At 37.0% G+C, this 22,147-nt stretch overlaps 1 protein-coding gene across 5 annotated transcripts in view; it reads left to right on the plus strand.

Moving 5' to 3' along the window:
- Positions 1-22,147, plus strand: part of RANBP17 (RAN binding protein 17) — a 363,628-nt gene that overhangs the window by 96,354 nt on the left and 245,127 nt on the right. For all 5 annotated transcript variants that reach the window (XM_055555070.1, XM_055555073.1, XM_055555071.1 and 2 more), the window contains one exon: positions 11,479-11,614. In XM_055555070.1, the coding sequence (XP_055411045.1) occupies positions 11,479-11,614 (136 nt within the window). The remainder of the gene's footprint in view (positions 1-11,478; positions 11,615-22,147) is intronic.

Consider the following 22,147-nt stretch of genomic DNA (forward strand, 5'->3'; position numbering starts at 1 on the left):
AAGTAGGTAAAAGACTAATAGAGTTTTGCCAAGAAAATGCACTGGTCATAGCAAACACCCTCTTCCAACAACACAAGACTCTACACATGGATATCACCAGATGGTCAATACTGAAATCATATTGATTATATTCTTTGCAGCCAAAGATGGAGAAGTTCTATACAGTCAACAAAAACAAGACCAGGAGCTGACTGGCTCAGATCATGAACTCCTTATTGCCAAATTCAGACTGAAATTGAAGAAAGTAGGGAAAACCACTAGACTATTGAGGTATGACCTAAATCAAATCCCTTATGATTATACAGTGGAAGTGAGCAATAGATTTAAGGGACTAGATCTGATAGATAGAGTGCCTGATGAACTATGGACTGAGGTTCGTGACATTGTACAGGGATCAAGACCATCCCCAAGAAAAAGAAATGCAAAAAAGCAAAACAGGTGTCTGGGGAGGCCTTACAAATAGCTGTGAAAAGAAGAGAAGCGAAAAGCAAAGGAGAAAAGGAAAGGTATAGGCATCTGAATGCAGAGTTCCAAAGAATAGCAAGAAGAGATAAGAAAGCCTTCCTCAGTGATCAATGCAAAGAAATAGAGGAAAACAACAGAATGGGAAAGACTAGAGATCTCTTCAAGAAAATTAGAGATACCAAGGGACCATTTCATGCAAAGATGGGCTTAATAAAGGACAGAAATGGTAAGGACCTAACAGAAGCAGAAGATATTAAGAAGAGATGGCAAGAATACACAGAAGAACTGTACAGAAAAGATCTTCACGACCCAGATAATCACGATGGTGCGATCACTGACCTAGAGCCAGACATCCTGGAATGTGAAGTCAAGTGGGCCTTGGAAAGCATCACTATGAACAAAGCTAGTGGAGGTGATGGAATTCCAGTTGAGCTATTCCAAATCCTGAAAGATGATGCTGTGAAAGTGCTGCACTCAATATGCCAGCACATTTGGAAAACTCAGCAGTGGCCACAGGACTGGAAAAGGTCAGTTTTCATTCCAATCCCAAAGAAAGGCAATGCCAAAGAATGCTCAAACTACCGCACAGTTGAACTCATCTCACACGCTAGTAAAGTAATGCTCAAAATTCTCCAAGCCAGGCTTCAGCAATACGTGAACCGTGAACTTCCAGATGTTCAAGCTGGTTTTAGAAAAGGCAAAGGAACCAGAGATCAAATTGCCAACATCCGCTGGATCATGGAAAAAGCAAGAGAGTTCCAGAAAAACATCTATTTCTATTTTATTGACTATGCCAAAGCCTTTGACTGTGTGGATCACAATAAACTGTGGAAAATTCTTCAAGAGATGGGAATACCAGACCACCTGACCTTCCCCTTGAGAAACTTGTATGCAGGTCAGGAAGCAATAGTTAGAACTGGACATGGCACAATAGACTGGTTCGAAACAGGAAAAGGAGTACATCAAGGCTGTATATTGTCACCCTGCTTATTTAATTTCTATGCAGAGTACATCATGAGAAACGCTGGACTGGAAGAAGCACAAGCTGGCATCAAGATTGCCGGGAGAAATATCAATAACCTCAGATATGCAGATGACACCACCCTTATGGCAGAAAGTGAAGAGGAACTAAAAAGCCTCTTGATGAAGGTGAAAGAGGAGAGTGAAAACATTGGCTTAAAACTCAACATTCAGAAAATGAAGATCATGGAATCTGGTCCCATCACTTCATGGGAAATAGATGGGGAAACAGTGGAAACAGTGTCAGACTTTATTTTTTGGGGCTCCTAAATCACTGCAGATGGTGATTGCAGCCATGAAATTAAAAGACGTTTTCTCCTTGGAAGGAAAGTTATGACCAACCTAGATAGCATATTCAAAAGCAGAGATATTACTTGGACAACAAAGGTCCGTCTAGTCAAGGCTATCGTTTTTCCAGTGGTCATATATGGATGTGAGAGTTGGACTGTGAGGAAAGCTGAGCACCGAAGAATTGATGCTTTTGAACTGTGGTGTTGGAGAAGACTCTTGAGAGTCCCTTGGACTGCAAGATCTAGCCAGTCCATTCTGAAGGAGATCAGCCCTGGGATTTCTTTGAAAGGAATGATGCTAAAGCTGAAACTCCAGTGCTTTGGCCACCTCATATGGAGAGTTGACTCATTTGAAAAAACTCTGATCCTGGGAGGGACTGGGGGCAGGAGGAGAAGGGGACGACAGAGGATGAGATGGCTAGATGGCATCACTGACTCGATGGACGTGAGTCTGAGTGAACTCCGGGAGTTGGTGATGGACAGGGAGGCCTGGCGTGCTGCGATTCATGAGGTCGCAAAGAGTTGGACACGACTGAGCGACTGAACTGAACTGAACAGAGTTTAAGCTGAGTTGTTTTTGTTATGTAATCATTAGCTCTGGGCATAAAGAAAAAAATGTTTTATGTGACTAAGACTAAGGAATGTAGGAAAAAAGTGTTTGTCCTTTCCTTCTCCTTGAGAATTCCCAACCCCTTATCTCCTCCTTGATAGCCCCAGAGCCCTTTCTCCTCCTTGGGGACTCTGGACTTCTTATCAACCTGCCTAGGAATTGACTCTCATTTCTCCCTTTTCTTTTAGGAGAATTATGTTCCCAAGGGAAAGAGTTGTTATTTTCATTCCATAACTACTTCCTGCTGTGACTGGGCCTTGTCCCTAAATTGTCCTAACTCTCATATTGAGGGTCTGTGGTCCAGGGGCCCCAAGTAAAAGTTGTAGGAGGCTGTGGCACTCGTAGGAGCTTGAACAACCGTTTATAACCTAAAAGCTTTCAGACGATTAGAAACAACCCCATTATATAGTTACAGATGTAAGGCAAGATAGTCATTAAACCAAGTTAAATCATAATCAAAATTAAAAGTTACGTTATGTCAATAGTTACAGTAGTCCATCTTAGGATCGTTAGATGTCATCAGATAAAGAAGAGACGTCACATATTGTTGGTGAAGGCATTCACAGAATTGAAGAAAGTCCTTTCCTTGAAGCGGAGAAAGCCACCATGTTAAGCCTTCAATTGATGAGGAAGTTGAAAAGCTAATAGCTGAGTCACGTAGTTAATTCTAAGGCTTCAAGATCTATGACGATATCTCTGCACAAAAACTGTCTGTCATTGAGATAATCCCATTTTTGGGGGGCCAGTTCGAGCCCTCATTTAAGTATGGGTTAAACTTTAAACCAGCTGTCTTGTATTTCCTGAATTAGCTTACACAGATGTCTCTTAATAGTGTCATTAGCCTTTTCTCCCTTTTCTGAAGATTAGGGTCTCCGGGAACAGTGTAAGTGATATTCTGTTCTTAGAGCTTTCAACACCCCTTGAGTTACAGCAGCTTTAAAGACGGAGCCATTGTCACTCTGAACTTTAGAGTTTAAGATCCCACTTACATGATGCGAAGTCGATACAGTAAGATTTTGCCCATTAGTAAACTTATGAGCTTGAGGCATTAGAGAAACAATAGTAGCAATTACTCTTAAAGCATGTGGCCTTAGCCTTTTTTTCAGTAAGGAACTAAACTCTAATCCTGTGGGTAAGCTCAAAGTTGGAGCCTGCAGAAGAGCAGCTTGAAGAGCCTTAAAAAGCCTTTTGAGTCTGTGGGGACCAAACCCGCTTGTTAGTTTGGGCCTGCTGATTCTCAGTTATAAGTTTATATAAAGGCCGGGCAAGTTCCCCATAACCCAGAATCCAAATGCAGCAATAGCCTGTTATGCCCAAGAATCCTCTCAATTGTTTTAAAGTCATAGGTAAAGGATGATTTAATATAGGTTTAACTCTAGAAAGAAAGTGAAAAGTGAAAGTGAAGTCGCTCTGTCATGTCCGAGTCTTTGCAATCCTTTGGACTTTAGCCTACCAGGCTCCTCCGTCCATGGGATTCTCCAGGCAAGAATACTGGAGTGGGTTGCCATTTCCTTCTCCAGGGGCTCTTCCCGACCCTGGGATCGAACCCTGGTGTCCCGCATTGGAGGCAGGACGCTTTAACCTCTGAGCAACCTTCAAATCAATGACTGAAAAATATTTGGCTCATTCAGGGATTTCAGACAATAAAGTATAAGGATAAGGCACTTATTATTCATATATCTTGAACAAGTCTCCATTTATCATTTAACTCTTTTTACACCCAAAATAGGAGTGTTCATGGACTATATAGGATTATTATCGGGAATTAATAGCCCTTGTTCCTTTAAATTCTCCATGATGGGTTTTAAAACTTCCTTAACCCTGGGCTTTAGTGGGTACTGCTTTTGATGTGGAAATAGGTGAGGGTCTTTGAGCTTGATAATGACAGGAACAGCATTTTGTGTTCTACCCACAGTTTTTACATCAGAGGGAAAGATTGTGGGCAGGAGGAAGAGGGGGTGACAGATGATAAAATTGTTGGATGGCATCACTGACTCAATGGACATAGTTTTGAGCAAACCTCAAGAGATAGTGAAGGATGGGGAAGCCTGGTGTGCTGCAGTCCATGGGGTTGCAAGGAGCCGGGAGTTGACTTAGTGACTGAACAACAACAAATTGTAGTCATTCTTGGTTCTGTGCAAAGTGGCTAAAAATTTGAGTTGCCCAGTGTACATTTTCACAGCTGAGGTTGAACAGATGGTATGTCTTCTTGTTTCAGCACTCATACCATAAACATGTCCTTTTTGCCTTCTGATTTAGTGCCGTATTTTTCATGCCTTGTTCTTTCTGTCAGTGGTCTCACTGTTTAAGACGTCCCTCCATTATAGTGCCGAGGTGCTCTCTGGTGTCCCTAAGCACAAGAAGACTGTAATGTGCCTTACAGAGAAAGTACATTTGCTAGGCAGGCTTTCTTCAGGAGCAAATTTTAGTGCTCTTGGCTGTAAGCTCAAAGTTAATGAATCAAAAATATATATTAAATAAGGTGTCTTTAAACAGAAACACATAAAACAGGTTATGTGTTGAGTAGCTGATGAAAATATTGTGACCAGAGTTCCTCAGGAACCTATTCCTTTATTTCCTCTAGGAGCAGTGGATTACTATTTGCTAATTCAGTTTTCACAGCAATTTTATAGCACATAACTGCCATAAATAATGAGAGTCAATTATAAAAGGTGGTGCATTCCACACCTGGTTGCACACTTTTCCAGTTTTCCCCAGAGACCACATGGAACAGCTATGTTTCAAAACAGTCTGTCTTGGTGGTGGTAGGGCGATGGGGTCTAAGGGCAAGCAGTTTCTCTCAGCACCTACTTCTGTGGCCCACTCTTTATTGGCTGAAATCTAGTCCTGGAGTGGGTAACTTTTCTGTGCTTCTTAGGTTTGTTCCTTGGCCCCTTTGAGGAGATGCTGGGCATGCCAGAGCTTCTGTTGGTTCTCTTGGTTGGAGGGGGTGCTGGCTGGAGCTATGGTAGGCCTTTCCTCTCCCCTGAGTGAGGAGTTATAACTTCAGGAACTGTATGAATCTTTCCTGGGCTACAAGGCAAGTAGTTGAGCCCAGGGATGAGAAGAGGTGGTGGTGGGGATGGTGAGTGTTTAAGCCAAGCAGATTCAAGGTGGGGTATGTACCAGGACTTACATATTTTGTCTATAAAAAAGACATAAATATGTGTTCTAACATACATAGATTTTAAATTAGATAAGAACTATGTTTTATGTAAAAAATTAACATATCAATTTCATATGAAGAAATTCCAAGTAACTAGAACTGTAATATTATTTGCCTTCTCTGTATTATTGTTAGGTGATAACCATTGTAACTCCTGGGAAAACACTACAAAATTAGAAGTTCAGAAGTTCTTGCCAAAAATTTATGTTATTTTATCAGGAAAAGGTTGATATTCGTAAAAACTTTCAATATCATGGTAACGACATTTAAGACATGTTTAAAATTTCAAAATACGCTACTTTGACTTAGCAAATAAGAATATTTGTGCTCATGCCACACAGTTCTAATTAAATAAAGATAATTTAATAGTGATTTCAGTTTCACTCATGAACAGAATATAAACATTTTGAGAGATTTCCTAGGGATTTGTCTTCCCCTGTGTCCTCTTTACTTTGCTAGTGATTGCTTCCTTTAGGCACACTCCTCTCGGTTAGAGCACCCTGTTTCTCCATGCTGTTCTCACGCACTGGCCTCCCACTCATTCCTCATTGTTCACTGAAGGCTTTTGCAACTAGCTGTGTTTTGCTCTCTGTCCCAAACCCTGCTGTGGTATAGATAAGTGTCACTTCTTTCCCATTCAGTCGTGCTGCTTCCTCTTCTCTACTCAGAAACTTCTGGTGGCTTTTTCTGTCCCACATGAGAGAAATTCCAAAATCTTGGCCATGGCCCAGAGTGTACAGTGCTACTTCTCTGACCTTATTTCCTATACTTTGTCATTCAACTCAACTACATACACTGGCTTCCTTGGTATTCTTTGAGTATTACTAATATATTTTCACTGTAGGGGCTTTGTGCTTCCCTTCTGCTTGGAATGCTTTCTCCCAGATTTTATATAGTACTCTGTCACTTCAGTCAGGTCTGTATCCAGATGTCTCTACCTCTTTTGACCTCCCTTTCCAAAATAACATCCTTATCCTACTCTATTTTTTCTTCTCAGTACTTACTATCTCTTAATGTTTAGTTGTTTATTTCACTAGAATAGGGAAGGAATAAGCTTTATCTGCTTCGTTCGCCCCTGTATTTTTATCTCCTCTGTGTGGCAGAACCTAAACTCAGAGTTTTCTCTTAATCTCTTTAGCAGTATGAAAATATTACACTCTTCTGTGGATAGGTACCGCTGTGTGTGTGTGTGTGTGTGTGTGTGTGCGCGCGTGCGCGTGCTCAGTTGCTCAATCATGTCTGACTCTTTGTGACCCCATGAACTGTATTAACCTCCTAAGATACATTTTTTTTTTTAACCTTAACTGAGCCTTCAGCATGGCTCAGTGATTCTGTGTTGTTTTAGTAATTCCTATCTTCTGATTACCAAACACTTATCGAACTGTTTCTCTTGCAAGTTTTATCCCACATGTACCTCTAATTCAGTGACTAAAATTAAACTCATCTCTTCCATCCACTCCCAACCCTGACTTTCTTCATGTGTCTCATCACTGTCCACTCAGTTGCCTAGGCTTAAATCCTGGGAGTTCTCCTTAACTTTTTCTTTTTTCTCTCACCAGCATCCATATGGTCATCAAAGTCTATCAACTTCTACCTTCTACTTATCCTAGCTAGTTTCAATTATTTCTGTCACCCTGCTGTTTTAACTCCTGTCATCATTTACCTAGAGTCATGCTGTAGTTTGAAATTGACACTTTGTTTCCTTTCTGGCTTTCAAAAACAAAGATCTGATTATATCTGTGCTTTGCTTAAATTTAACTCTGCAATGACTTTCATTGCTATTGGGATTAAAATTAATGTGGCTTGTCAGGCTCTTCATAATCAGGGTCCTACCTGTCTCATTAGCCTTATCTCCTGCCACTAACTGCTTTATAGCCATACTGGACTTTTTTTCAGCTCTTCAATGAGTCGCGCCTTTTTTTTTTTCCCTGTCTAGATAATTACACACACTTGCCATTTTCTCTCAATGCTCTCTTTGCTCTGTTACATCCAAGAATGTCAGGAGTTCTTGCTAATTTCTTCATAGTGTTTATTATAGCACTTGTCATTCCTTATTCTAATTATTTGTTTTATTGTCTTTCCCAGCATAGATTATAGATTTCTGGAGGACTGGGAATATATATGTTTTGCTCAGTGTTATTTTCTGAACTCCTAACATATACCTACCTTTATAGTAGGCCTTCAAGTGTTTATTGACTGAAAAACTACTTATGTAATTGTATATAAGGAGAATGTAAAAGAGATAAAAGAGTTAATTATCCAAAAATTCATTTCTTTATACTTGTAATGGTGTGCATATACTTGAATCAAAGTTATTTAATGTATTTTGTATTTGTATTCCCTTCATGCTCCAAAGATAATTTAAGATAAAGGTAAAAATAAATGTAGGCCACTAAATTTAAACTGCAAGTGAATATTCAATAACCTAACCTAACCTATATACAATACAAACTCTGGTGTTAAGCGTTTGTTAGAGGTGGCCACAAATCTTTGAAGAGTCGTATGGCAGAGACTACTAGTTGTCTTGTATCTCTTCTTTCCTTCTTCTGCAGTAATAGAATACCTGAAATGTTTTGCTGGGCATTGGCCACCTGAATAAAGACTAGATTTACTATAATCTCTTACATCTGGGTATGGTTAAGTGATTATATTCTGGGCAGTTGAATGTAAGTAAACGTGGTGTGTGTAACATATATGCACATGGGTTTATCTGAAGAATCTATCCTAAACCATGAAGTGACTGTGCGAGTGAAGGCAAGTATAACAACAAGATGAGGGGAACCTGCGTCTGGATACACCATGGCTCACCAGCTAGTCCTAGAGCATTGCCTTGGATTTTTGCTTGAGAGAGAAATAAACATCTGTATTGTTTAAGCAATTGTTATTTTGGATTTCAGTTACTTGCAGCTGAACTTCCTGTATTAATGCAGCTATCAAAGCGTATTTGACAAAAGGGTCATGTGCCCCCCTGGGAACTTTTTCCTACTCTCCTGCTTAGGATAGCATTGCCTCTTAAGCAAATGCAAATCACCAGCTTAATATGAGTTGTAAAGGCACCCCAGCAAACTTGTCTTTTGGTTTCATGTCTTCCTCAGATTTTTGGAATGTATGCTATTTAAAGGAAATAAAAGTAAACAAGCAATTGCATAGAATCAGCAAAGAACTAAAGTAGGAAAAGGGAGGTCCTACTCATAAAGAATTTAAAAGCAGGATATGCATTACTTAAAATCACCTGAATCCAGAGGTGAGGCTTGGTGTCTGTATTTATTTAACTAAAACTACTTCAGCAGTCTATGCGTTGAACAATACGTAGACTTTAAAAGCTAGCTTTGTTCCTCCTTTCAAAATCAAAGAATAAATACTTCTTTAGAAAAACAAACATGGTTGATAATCTGATTTTTAAACTTGATCTTTATTAAGCTTTCCTTCATAAATTTTAATAGCATTAAAGATATTTAGTGAGTCAAGTTACTTTTAAATAAGTAGCTTAATTTAGCTATGTAACTATAAAAATGGTTGCCAAAATATTATTTCATAACACTTTGGCAGTAAATACCAAGATTTATAAAGAAGTTCATTTGCTGTAAACAAGATATTTTCTTCGTAGAACTCTTTGCTAGTAGGAAAAAGGACAGTAGTTGTATTTCAGTGAAATATGTTTATATTCAAAATGAGATTATTAAAACTTAACATAGCCTTAATTTTATACTGTGTTTTAGAAAATTAATAATATGAAAAAAATAATTGGGCAGGATGTTTAGTGAGACAGATCAGTGGAATAAAATAAAATATCCAGAAAGTAATACAAATTCACAAATGGACCTAATGTATATGATAAGGGGTAATTCAAAATGGTGGGCAAAAGTAGACTATATGAGAAACAAATGAAGTGTTGAAGCAGCTGGGTAGTCATCTGCAAAAAATGTTGAGCCGTATCTCACAAGAGATGTTCAAGATTAAGTTCCAGTGTATCATAGCAGTATATATAAAAAGATGAAATATAAAAGCACCTCAGATTTGGGTAAGACGTTGTTCTTATGCAAAATCCATAAGAGTTGTCTGAGCAGTAGGTTTTTCATTTATTAGCTGAAAGGAAACAAGGTGATTGATGGCTAGAGTTTTAGAAGTTTTCTGCATGTAATCTTTTAGTAATTAAAAATTATAATGAATTATTAATAAAAGACACCTTAGTGAAACCCTAAGGAATAAAAGGGATTGAAGGAGGACCACAGATGATGGACACAAGGAGGTCTCCTGTTATGCAGAACATTAGTCGTTATGAGATTAAAAAATAATAAATATTAGAGATACCATTTTTTCAGATTCCAGTAAGTTCTAAAGTTTAGTATCACTCTGAATTATCTATGTGTATAGACACTTTCCTTTACTGGTGACAGGAGTATAAGTTATTTCAATTTCATTGTAAGGCAACTTCGTTGGAATAGCTATCAGAATTATAAATTCATATTCTTTAAGCCAATAATTTGACTTTTACTGTAAGGTTTATATTATAACTGTAAATGTGTGGAATGATGTGTTAAAGATTGTGAATTTCAGCATTTTTGTAACAGCAAAATATCATAAGAAACTTTAGTGTCCATCAGTAGGGGAATGTTGAAAATAATATGGTTAATGGCAGCACACTCCAGTATTCTTGCCTGGAAAATCCCATGGACAGAGGAGCCTGGCGGGCTACAATCTATGGGGTCATTAAAGAGTCAGACATGACTTAGTGACTGAGCACACATGGTCATATAATGGAGTGTTAAACAGCTGTAAAAAGAGAATAAGAAAGTTCTTTATATCTGACATGAAAAATCTATAAGGTAAATGAAGAAAGCTAAGTTTAACAGTATAACAGTATAGTATGCTTCATATGTGTAGAGTTGGGAGGAGAATAATTAGTCATATTTGCCTGTACATACATTTAAAAAGTCTCTGAAATGCCACAACCTGTTGGCAGTGTGCATGGGTATGTCCTTGTGTGCATACGTGGATGCAAGTGGGTGGGTTAGGGCGGGATCCAGTTGCCTTTGTACAATGAGGAAAAAAAGTAGGTACTGTTTGCTCCGGAAGTTCTATTTCTGTCTCTTAAAAATTTTACTATGGTATGCTGATTTTGTTAGCACCAGCCGTTTGGCAGCCGTTCTTTGGAAAATTTTAATGAAAATAGATAATAGAAGGATTTTTTTTTTTTTTTTTTTTGCGGGGGAAAGGTGGGGGAAAATCCTAGGCTAAGCTTTTTATTCTAGTAAGTTTTTCTTTAGGAAATTTAACTTAGCCTTTAGTTCATTTATGATTTTTGATATAATTGCATACTGATATTAAAAATGTTTGATTTTGTTAAGATCATCTTATAATTTATTTCAGGTAAAATTTTTATTACTCATTAAGAAAGCGATATAGCTTGATGGATGTACCTCTTAATTTTTTTTTTTTTTTTGTACTTTGAACCATGTGAGCTCAAAATACATGGTTTGATGAAAATGTGTTGTAATGAAAAAATACAAAATTACACATTCAATATCACTCTCGTTTACTAAAATGTTTTATAAATATATATTTTTATATATTTTTAAGTTGATATCTATGTTTATATGATATATAATGGTACCTATTTACCATATAGATGTTATATATTTATATGTATATCACGTGTATTTATATATAAAATTTAGTAAATTAATGACTGTTATGTCCATGTAGGTGTCTAGGCATGTATATGTATGTGTTAGGAAAAAAGGATAGAAGGAATTTGACCAGATTGTAGTATCTCTTAATGTGGGATTTCAGATGATTTTTGAAATATTTTCTTTATAAGCATTTGTATTTTTTCACTTTTTATATTATATAAAATTGTTGATAAATGTTTTAATATTATTTCTCTAAGAACTTTTACTGAAGCCTTTTTTTTCCTTCATGAAAAGAGTTTTTCAGCTTATCTCTTTAATGGATACCGGATTGCCTCAGTGTTCTAATGAGAAAATAGAACTTGCAATTCTGTGGTTCTTGGATCAGTTTCGTAAAACATATGTTGGTGATCAACTTCAAAGAACCTCAAAGGTAGGTTTTTACTAGAGATTAAAACTAGTATTATTGAAGAAAAGATGTTCACATGTAACACCTTTAAGCTGAATGATATATTTGAGCAGTTTCTACATAAAAAATTAATTGATCAATTGAAGTCGATTAATTGTTAGTGAAGGCAATGTGAGATTGCTCGTCTTATGCTTAGATTTACCATTGTCTTTGAAGATTGATTGGCAGTTAGTGAATATTTGTTATGTAGTTAGTCATCAAATAGTTACGGGTAAAACACCGTACTGAATTTTGCCTTATTGTGTTGTATTTCAAGGTTTAAAACATAAATTTACTCTTTTAGTAGTTCTGAGAAGTATTTGTTTTGATATTTATTTCTGTGATTTCTAGCATATTTTCCACTCATTCCTCAGCTTTTGTACATGATAAATGATGAGGACAAGAAGAGTAAGAAGACAAGCCTTTGAGAGGCCACAATTAACCCACCTTAGTGAAGGGAACACTTGTACTCTGCTAGTTGAAAGTTTTAGCTTGATATTTGGGTAAATTGATCTTAAGGCAGTAAGGTGTTACTGAAGGCGTTTATGTGACCCTAACCGGATACTTAGTAGTGCTGTGACACTTGGGTAAGATCCATGAGGTTTTTCCTTCCCCACATCCTTCTCTGTAGCAAGTCCTAAGAATATTCTTACCTCCTTTGTATTTGTAGTTTGTATTAGTAATGTAGAGAGATTAAGTTCTAGAAGAAGCTTTTTATATTGGACTGAGCTTTTTTGTCCTTGGAAAATTTAGCTAAACCTTCAGTTCATTTATGGTTTTCTCTTAATAGTAGTTGTATAGTAGTTTGAAAAGTATTTGATTTTGTTAAGATCATCCTTTAGTTTATTTCAGGTAAAGTTTTCTTTGTTTTTCAAAAAAGTGATGTAGCTTGATCCTTTCTTTGTCAAATATACTGTGATATTTTATTGCTGTTTCAGGATTTTTTTTTTTGTTCAGGATTAATATTAATAAAATTTTCTTAGAATTAAGCTAATACTGAATGAGACCACTAGGGACAAAAAGGAGTAGCTAGATATAACTGTTTTAGGTTGACAATAAGACAAAGGAGAATCAGACAAAAATTACATGGTATGAAATTTATACACATGGAATTATGATAAGTTGTCAGGTTTCAAATGTACCCAGAGAGTTTGTATTTTGCTTTTGCAGAAGTGAATACACTGGAGATATTACTTATCCAATATCTATTTGGTCTGGGTTTTAAATCAAAACAGTGTAATATAGAGTGCAAAAGCCTTCAGATTATTGTGGGGCTTCCCTGGTGGCTCAGACGGTAAAGCGTCTGCCTGCAATGCAGGAGACCTGGGTTCGATCCCTGGGTCGGGGAAGATCCCCTGGAGAAGGAAATGGCAACCCACTCCAGTACTCTTGTCTGGAAAATTCCATGGATGAAGGAGGCTGGTAGGCTACAGTCCATGGGATGGCAAAGAGTCAGACACAACTGAGCATCTTCACTGGTTCCCTGGATTCTGTAGGGCATACACAGATTCCATGTGACTGTGGCTGTATGGGTTAAAGGCGTACAGGAATCCTCAGGAGCTCCAGACCAAGGCCCTGTGACCTTGGTCTTTACTCCTGTGACCAAGGTCAGTGTCAAAACAAATAATCTGAAAGTTTCCTGGATTCCTGTACCTCCCTGGGCTGTTAACTTTATGACCATTGCTGTACAGTCAGGAAGCCCAGGGCAGAGAAGAGAGATTCTCTGCAGTCTTGGATGTCTTGTGACCCAGCCAGTGTCTAGGTGGGCATAGTCTTAATTGTTCTGCAGTGTTTGCTGCTACTGTGGCAGGATTGACCTTAGCAAGACATGAAAAGTGGGAGATGGTTGTGTTGATATACAGTTGATTGATTTTCCCAAAGAAATGGGAGATCTAGATTTTTATGTAGAACCATTTTATCTCTTAACAGCTTTACTGGTTTATAATTGGAATAAACTGCACTTATTTAAACTGTGGGGCATCCTAGGTAAATCAGGAGTAAAGAATCTGCCTACCAAGCAGGGGACACTGTTTCAGTCCCTGAGTCAAGTAGATCCCTTGGAGAAGAAAATGGCAACCCACCTCAGTGCTCTTTCCTGGAGAATCATGGACAGAGGAGCCTGCTGGGCTACAGTCCATGGGGTCGCATAAGAGTCAGGCACAACTTCGCGACTAAACAACTGTCTTCTAAAATGCTCTCTACCTGCTTTTCTATTTTGAGGAAAACTGACTTTGAACTCATAAGTTTCTACTTTGCTCTTACTTCCTATGTTTGTTCTGTTTCCTAATCTTACTGGTTTTATTTTCTAAATATCTCTCAGTTCCACTCCTTTCTCAAGCCCCTTATTTTTTATCCTTGTTATTACTGCTTGTCATTTCTCACTAGATTTCAGAAGTCTTTTGGTTTTACTCTGTGTTTCCTTTTTGCCTCCTTCCAATCCATTTTCTATACTGCCACCAGAGTAATCTTTTCTTCGGTAGAAAGACAGAGAGAATAGTGTAATGAATCTTCCAGTTTTGTCAAATATGAATGCTTTGTCACATTTGCTTTAGATCTGTATATTTCAAAATTAAACATTAAAAACATATTGGTCTGATTCTGTTCTTCTTACTTCTTGCTCAGAAATAACCACTACCCTGAACTTAGTGTTACTTTCATGCATGATTTTGTTCTTTCCCATATTTCTATATATTTGTTAATAAAACATAGTATTATTAACTTTATAGAAAATTGTTAGATAATAACTTGCCTTTTTTGATCAACATTGTTTTTGAAATTTATCTATGATGATATATACAGTTTTAATTATTTTAATTAATAATTAAGTATAGTACTGTGATATATTACTGTGATAATTAAATATAGTACTGTAATATATTACTATGCCATTATATATTCATTTTTTCTGTTATTATATGTTGGGTGTTTCCAGTTTTAATGTTTACCAAAAAACTGCAGTATGTACTCTTAATACCTGTTTCCTCATGCATATGTGTAAGTTTCTCGAAGGTAAAAATACTAGGGGTGGAATTGCTAGGTTGTGGAATGCTCATTGTCTTCAGCTTTACAAGATAATGTCAAGTCGTCCTCCTAAGTGTCGTAACAGTTTATTCTTCCTCCCCCAGTAGAGTAGGTATGTGTTGCTCTATATTGTCATAATACTTGCTTTTGTCAGTCTTTAAATTTTGCCAGTCATTACAAAATATATTTCTTCATGTGCCATTTCTCTGCTTAAAATGAACGATTTTCCATTATTTCCAAAATAAATTTCTTCTATGGTCAAACTTCACTTACCTTTGCAACTTTTTCTTTTGATACTATATTCTCTTCTATGCATGGTGTATATGTGCTGCTGAATATTTTCCACCTGTATATTTTAATTATCCAATGAATATTAATAACTGAATGCAGAGTTCCAGAGAATAGCAAGGAGAGATAAGGCCTTTTTAAATGAACAATGCAAAGAAGCAGAGGAAAATAATAAAATGGGAAAGAAAAAAGATCTGTTCAAGAAAACTGGAGATATCAAGGGAACATTTCATGCAAGGATGGACACAATAAGGGACAGAAATGGTAAAGACCTAACGGAAACAGAAGAAATTAAGAAGATAAGGCAAGAATACACAGAACTATAGAAACGAGGTCTTAATGACTGGTGTAGTCACTCAACTAGAGCAGACATTCTAGAGTGTGAAGTCAAGAGGACCTTAGGAGGCATTACTGCAAACAAAGCTAGTTGAGGTGATGAAATTCCATTTGAGCTATTTATTTAAAGTCCTAAAAGGTGAGGCTGTTAAAGAGCCATACTCGATATGTCAGCAAATTTGGAAAACTCATCAGTGGCCACAGGGCTGGAAAAGGTCAGTTTTCATTCCAATGCCAAAGAAGAACAGTGCCAAAGAATGTTCAAACTACCATACATTTGTGCTCATTTCGCATGCTAGTAAGATTATGCTCAAAATCTTTCAAGCTAGGTTTCAGCAGTACATGAACTGAGAACTTCACATGTACCAACTGGTTTTAGAATAGGCAGAGGAACCAAAGATCAAATTGCCAAAATCCATCGGATCATAGAAGAAGTGAAGTGAAGTGAAGTCGCTCAGTCATGTCCAACTCTTTGCGACCCCATGGACTGTAGCCTACCAGGCTTTTCCCTCCATGGGATTCTCCAGGCAAGAATGGTTGCAAGGCAATTCAAAAAAACACCCACTTCTGCTTCATTGACTACGTTAAAGCCTTTGACTGTGTGGATCACAACAAACTTTGGAAAATCCTTAAAAGAGATGGGAATACCAGACCTCCTTACCTGCCTCCTGTGAAATCTGTATGCAATCAAGATTCAACAGTTAAAACCAGATGTGGAACAGCAGACTGTTTCCAAATTGGGAAAGAAGTGACAAGGCTATATACTGTCACGCTGCTTATTTAACTTATATGCACAGTACATTATGCCAAATGCTGGGCTGGATGAAGCACAAGCTGGAATCAAGATTGCCAGGAGAAATATCAACATCCTCAGATGTGCAGATGATACCACTCCAATGGCAGATAGTGAAGAGTAACTAGAGAGCCTCTTGATAAGGGTGAATGAGAGAATGAAAAAACTGGCTTAAAACTCAACATTCAGAAAACTACGATCATGGCATCTGGTCCCATCACTTCATGGCAAATAGAGGGAAGAAGTGGAAGCAGTGACAGATTTTATTTTCTTGGGCTCCAGAATCACTGTGGACAGTGACTGTATCCATGAAAGTAAGAGACGCTCCTTGGAAGAAAAGCCATGACAAACCTAGACAGTGTTTTAAAAAGCAAAGATATCACTTTGCTGACAAGGGTCCATATAGTCAAAGCTATTGTTTTTCCAGCAGTCTTCTATGGATTGAGAGTTGGACCATAAAGAAGGCTAAGTGCCAAAGGATTGATGCTTTCAAACTGTGGTGCTGGAGAAGACTCGTGAGAGCCCTGTAGACAGCAAGGAGATCAAAGCAGTCAATCCTAAAGGAAATGAACCTTGAATATCCATTGGAGGGACTGATGGTGAGGCTGAAGCTCCAGTACTTTGGCCACGTGATGCAAAGAGCCAACTCATTGGAAAAGACCTAATGCTGGGAAAGATTGAGGGCAGGAAGAGAAGGGGACGACAGAGGATGAGACGGTTGTATGGTATCACTGATTCAATACATATGAGTTTAAGCAAACTCCATGAGATAGTGAAGGCAGGGAAGCCTGGCATGCTGTAGTTCATAAGGTTGCAGAGAGTCAGACATGACTTAGTGCCTGAACAACAGTTTATTCAAGCCATCCCTATCCAAAACATCAATTTTACTTTTGTTGGTTACAAAATTGCACCAAAAGTTGAATTCAGAATGTTAGTTAAAATGTGGTCATTTAATCTTGGAATGTATTTTCCTTTAAAAATAGATCTACAAAGAATTATTATTTAACCAATGACACTGATAAGCTCTATTTTTAATAGAAAAGTCCTGAATTCTGGCCTCCTAAACTAAGACATCAGAAATTGAGGAGGGAGCAAGTTCCCTTTCCCTCTTTGGATTTAAATTTTCAAATTGGTAAGTTAGTCTTAAGAGTTTTTCTCTGCCTTTTGTTACTCCCAGTTTTGACATCCTATACAGTCAGTCACCACCAGAGGGATATTCTTCTCTAAAATGATCTGTACCTCTCTTTTCTCCATCACCACACTACACGCAGCAACACACATGCACACAGGAACACACAAGCACACACCTCACAAATTTGCTTTTTCCCCAGATATTTGGCATCTGCTAGGTGTCAAGAGGGAAGAATCTCAATTAATTGTATGGGTGAATTATCCTTGAAAGGATTTGCCATTTCTAAAGAAGATATTTATTAGTGCTGAAGAATTTCTAGTAGTATAACAAAGTGAAGTACGTGAAAAATCAGGCTGTTTGAGGTAGTTACTTAGACTGAGGCATTAAATGGTCTGGAATACACTTTCTTGTTATTTCTACATCCATCTCCCTTTTTTGGCTTCATCCTCCTGAATTAGCCGTTTACTAAAAAAAATTCAAATTGCTTTTCAGGAAGGTTCTCAGGGCATTGTTATGAAGCTAAAGGGAATGAGGGCAGCATAGTAATTTATAAATAGGTGACCATACTTCAGGTTTGCCTAGGATTGTTCCAGTTCACACTTGTGTGTGTGCTAAGTTGCTTTAGTTGTGCCTGACTCTTTGCAGCCCTATGGAGTGTGGCCTGCCAGGCTCCTCTGTCCGTGGAATCCTCCAGGCAAGAATACTGGAGTGCGTTGCCATGCCTTTCTCGAGGGGATCTTCCCGACCCAGGGATCGAACCCCTCTCTTACGTCTCACTGCATTGGCAAGCAGATTCTTTACCACTGTCGCCATCTGAGAAATGCTCACACTTGTTGCACTGGCATAACTGACAGTGTCCCTGTTTGGATAAGTTATGTGATCACTTTATTTATAAGTCATATGTTCATAGATAAGATATTGTACTAATTCAAAAGTGGGAAATAACTTCATTAAGGCCAGGCAAGTGATCCTCTTCTTTTGATCCTCTCACTCTCCATACCTGAGTAAAAGCCTTTTTTATAATCATTGGATATATAAGCACACTGCCTCCTTGTAATTCTATGGAATAACTTGGAATTTGCACTAAGACAGTAAGTGCCTATTGATGTATTTTCAAGTTATCTAAAATAGAAATAAGAACATTTCAACTTTCGGGTATTATCTTTCTTTTTGGATTTTGAAATTATTTTTTGTAATTGCTCTACCTGTTATCAAGCTTTTTTCCTGTTGAGTACCACATGAAGCAGCAGATGGCATTCTCTCTCTACAATTGTTAGATCCCTCTGTGTAGAATGTTACTAACAGCTAAGGGTAAATTGAGTAGGAAAGCACTTGAATAATGAAACAGAAAAACATATCGTAATAGTAACTTAAGTTGACTGCTGTAAGTGTAATCCAGTGTTGAAATAATGTACTTGCTGCTTTTCCAGGTAACTTGGATATATTTCAGTTTTTTGTAAAACAGTGTTTGTGTTTATATTTAACAACACAGTTTTAAGGAAAGGTATTTAAGAAATCACAGAAAACTGTTTTGTATATAGGATTTTCACTTTGGTGAAAAATAAGAAGCAGCTTTAAAACATTTAGACAGTAGGCATTTAGCATTAAAAAGTATTCTCTAGTGTATCAGGTATATCATCATGCTGGTTATAGGGGAGAGAAAGTACCTTCAAAAGTTAAGATTGTCTTTTGAAGCTTGAATGTTAGAGAATAATGATCACTGACTTCAGGGACTTTTTTTTCTGTTAAGTGTTTTAAAAGACTTTTAAAAAAGCTTTTGAACTTTCATTTTGAACTACTCTCATGTTTCCTGTATAAATATATCATAATTTGTCCTTGTGATAGAGTGTTATTAGAGCTAGCTACATTTTCCTTCTTGGATAATGGTTAGTACTTACAGTCATAGATAATGCTTATACCACTGGATTGTTTTACTACTCACGGATTTGTTCTTTCATTTGTCATATACATCTAATACGTACATATCAATTCAGATGGACACTTTAAAAAAAATATGGTTTCTCTACATCCATTTCTACTTAATTCAACTTGCATGATAATATTTATTAACTATTGAAAAACACGTCCTGTGTCTCTGCTTAACAGAAAGTTGAGCAAAGTAGCCTAAGGCCTACTTATTTATTTTTAATGTTTTTGCTTTGTAAATGGGTTTGCCAAGTTATACTTGGCACTCTACTCCCTAAGTGCATTTAAGTGTTGATTCAAGAGCGTTAAGTACTAGACAAGGAGGTTTGCAGCACAAAAATCTGAAGTTAAAATCTTAGCAGCTGTTAATAATTGAAATTATGATGTAATTTGGAGAAGTATAGGATTTAAGTTGGAAAAATAATGGTCTTGGTTTATTATTTTTAAACTGACTCCTGTGTGTTATTTTAAGGCTTCCCGGGTCGTGCTAGTGGTAAAGAACCCACCTGCCAGTGCAGGAGATTTAAGAGACGCGGGTTCAGCCCCTGGGTCAGGAAGATCCCCTGGAGGAGGAAATGGTAACCCACTCCAGTATTCTTGCCTGGAGAATCCCATGGACAGAGGTGCCTGGCGGGCTACAGTCCATGGGGTTGCAAAGAGTCAGACATGACTGAAGCGACTTAGCACGCCATGTATTATTTATCATACCTGATCAAATATACCATTATTTGACATATGTAATCATGTAATTCTTTATACATACATTCCATAAATCCTTATTGTCTTATATGTGCTGTATATTATGCAACATCCTGTAATACAAAGATAATGATTATTTGTAAAAACTTATTATAAGTATGTAGTTATACACAGAGTATCTTAAATCTTTATTTTTTCCATTTATTTTAAATGGTTATAAATTCTGAAGCATTTATAGAATTTAACATTTGTGGACAAAATGCACAAAGTTAGATTCCATGTGCATTTGGATTATGAATTAGATTATTTTGGCTTGTTCTCCTCATTAATTTTTTACAAGTAAGGCAAAAGATAATACTTTCTTTTGGTGTTGATTTTTCTGCCTCAGATACATTTATCCTCTCATCTTTTGATGTTTGAAATTCTTCTAGTGATTCTAAGAAATTGTTGTGATAAAAATAACAAATGAAATATGTGGATGTGATTAAGATGTATCTTTGAAGAGTTTTCAGCACTAAAGAACACTCGGTTTAAAAAGGTTTTAGTTTTTAAATTTTACAACTCAAAAATTTCTCTTCTCCCCACATCAGTCTGTAGTTTTTCTAAGTAGGTGTTGGGTCTTGTGGAAATCATACACGAGATGATCAAAAGGTGAGGCGTGCCAGTCTACTGCATTTATATTAGAAATGTATTCACCTGTGATAATATTGCTAAAATTGGTTATATTCTTTATTATTTAGCGTCAAAGTAGTTATCAATGGGAATCTCCTCTTCATTCCAGAAAGTATCTTCTTTTCTTCTGTTGATAATTGCTTCAAGTAGCTTGCTTAAATGGAGAAGGCAATGGCAACCCACTCCAGTACTCTTGCCTGGAGAATCCCAGGGACGGGGGAGCCTGGTGGGCTGCTGTCTATGAGATGGTACAGAGTCGGACACGACTGAAGCGACTTAGCAGCAGCAGCAGCAGCTTGCTTAAAGGGAATCCGAATGAGAGGGGATCCATCCTACTCCTGATGCATAAATCCTGAAGCTGTGTAATATTTGTAAATCATCCATCCCACATCTTTGTTTCTTTTACCTTCAAGGAATGCTTGAAAGTGAAAGTGAAGTCGCTCAGTCGTGTCCGACCCTTTGCGACCCGTGGACTGTAGCCCACCAAGCTCCTCCGTCCATGGGCTTCTCCAGGCAAGAATACTGGAGCGGGTTGCCTTCCTTCTCCAGGGGATCTTCCCGACCCAGGGATCGAACCTAGGTCTCCCACATTGCAGGCAGACGCTTTAACCTCTGCACCACCAGGGAAGCCCTTAAATACAAGAATACAGTCTCTCAGAAAACCTCCTATAGAGACACAGAACTTCAGATCCAAGGAATGCTTAGCACGTTTTATATGATGACTTGATAACTGGAATGATAAAAAAAAAGTCATCTTAGCTACAAGTTTGTAAATAAATATGGTTTAAAATATTTCCAAAAGAGTCTTAGGCTTTAAGATGGTGATTTTACATTGTCAGATGTTTTCTACAAATTTAAATGAGGAATACTGTGAATTATTTTTGATCATTTATTTAATAATTTTTTTAAAGTTCTTTATAGTAACTACTTAATCATTTATTTAATAACATGTTATGCTTTTTGGTAGCATAAATCTGAGAAAGTATTTTGAAGACATGTTAGTATTTGAAGAATAGGTATTTTTAGCCTGAGAATGAGCCTAATATTAAGTGGTTAAGCCTTTTAATAATATATTCACATGTGGTTTATATTTTTCTTCCTCAAATATATTGTTTCTGCTAATTCATGTTCTTTTTTTTTTTTTTTTTTTTTTTTGCTAATTCATGTTCTTATATGATAAACAGGATGGGAAATTTACAAGGAAGGCTTATTAAAAAACATACATGAATGATAAGCCAGAATTGCAGGCTGTTTATTAATTTATACATGTATAGTGTGATTAAAATGATGTAAAACAATAAAAAATAAATATTAGAAAAGATAGAAGAAATATAATAAAAATGGCTGTCTATTAATATTTAAATAACAGGAAATTTTTTTTTTTTAATAGTTTCAGATTTTTCCTACTGGTTGTATTATATATATTTGGGAAATCTTGTAAAGTTCAGTCGAACATGCTTAAATATGCTTGTCTATGTCTGAATGACACTGTCTTTTTTCAAATGATAGTTTTAGGCAGCAATTTAATGCAGAGCATTCTAGGCAGTTTATTGGATGAATTTGTTTAAATGTGTTGTCAAAAATTATTCTCTCTCTATATTCTAAGTCATATAAATTTAGTTTCTACTATATATAGATGGATGGAGTGTGC

This window comes from Bubalus kerabau, chromosome 18 (genome assembly GCF_029407905.1).
Source record: "Bubalus kerabau isolate K-KA32 ecotype Philippines breed swamp buffalo chromosome 18, PCC_UOA_SB_1v2, whole genome shotgun sequence".
NCBI lineage: Eukaryota > Metazoa > Chordata > Mammalia > Artiodactyla > Bovidae > Bubalus > Bubalus kerabau.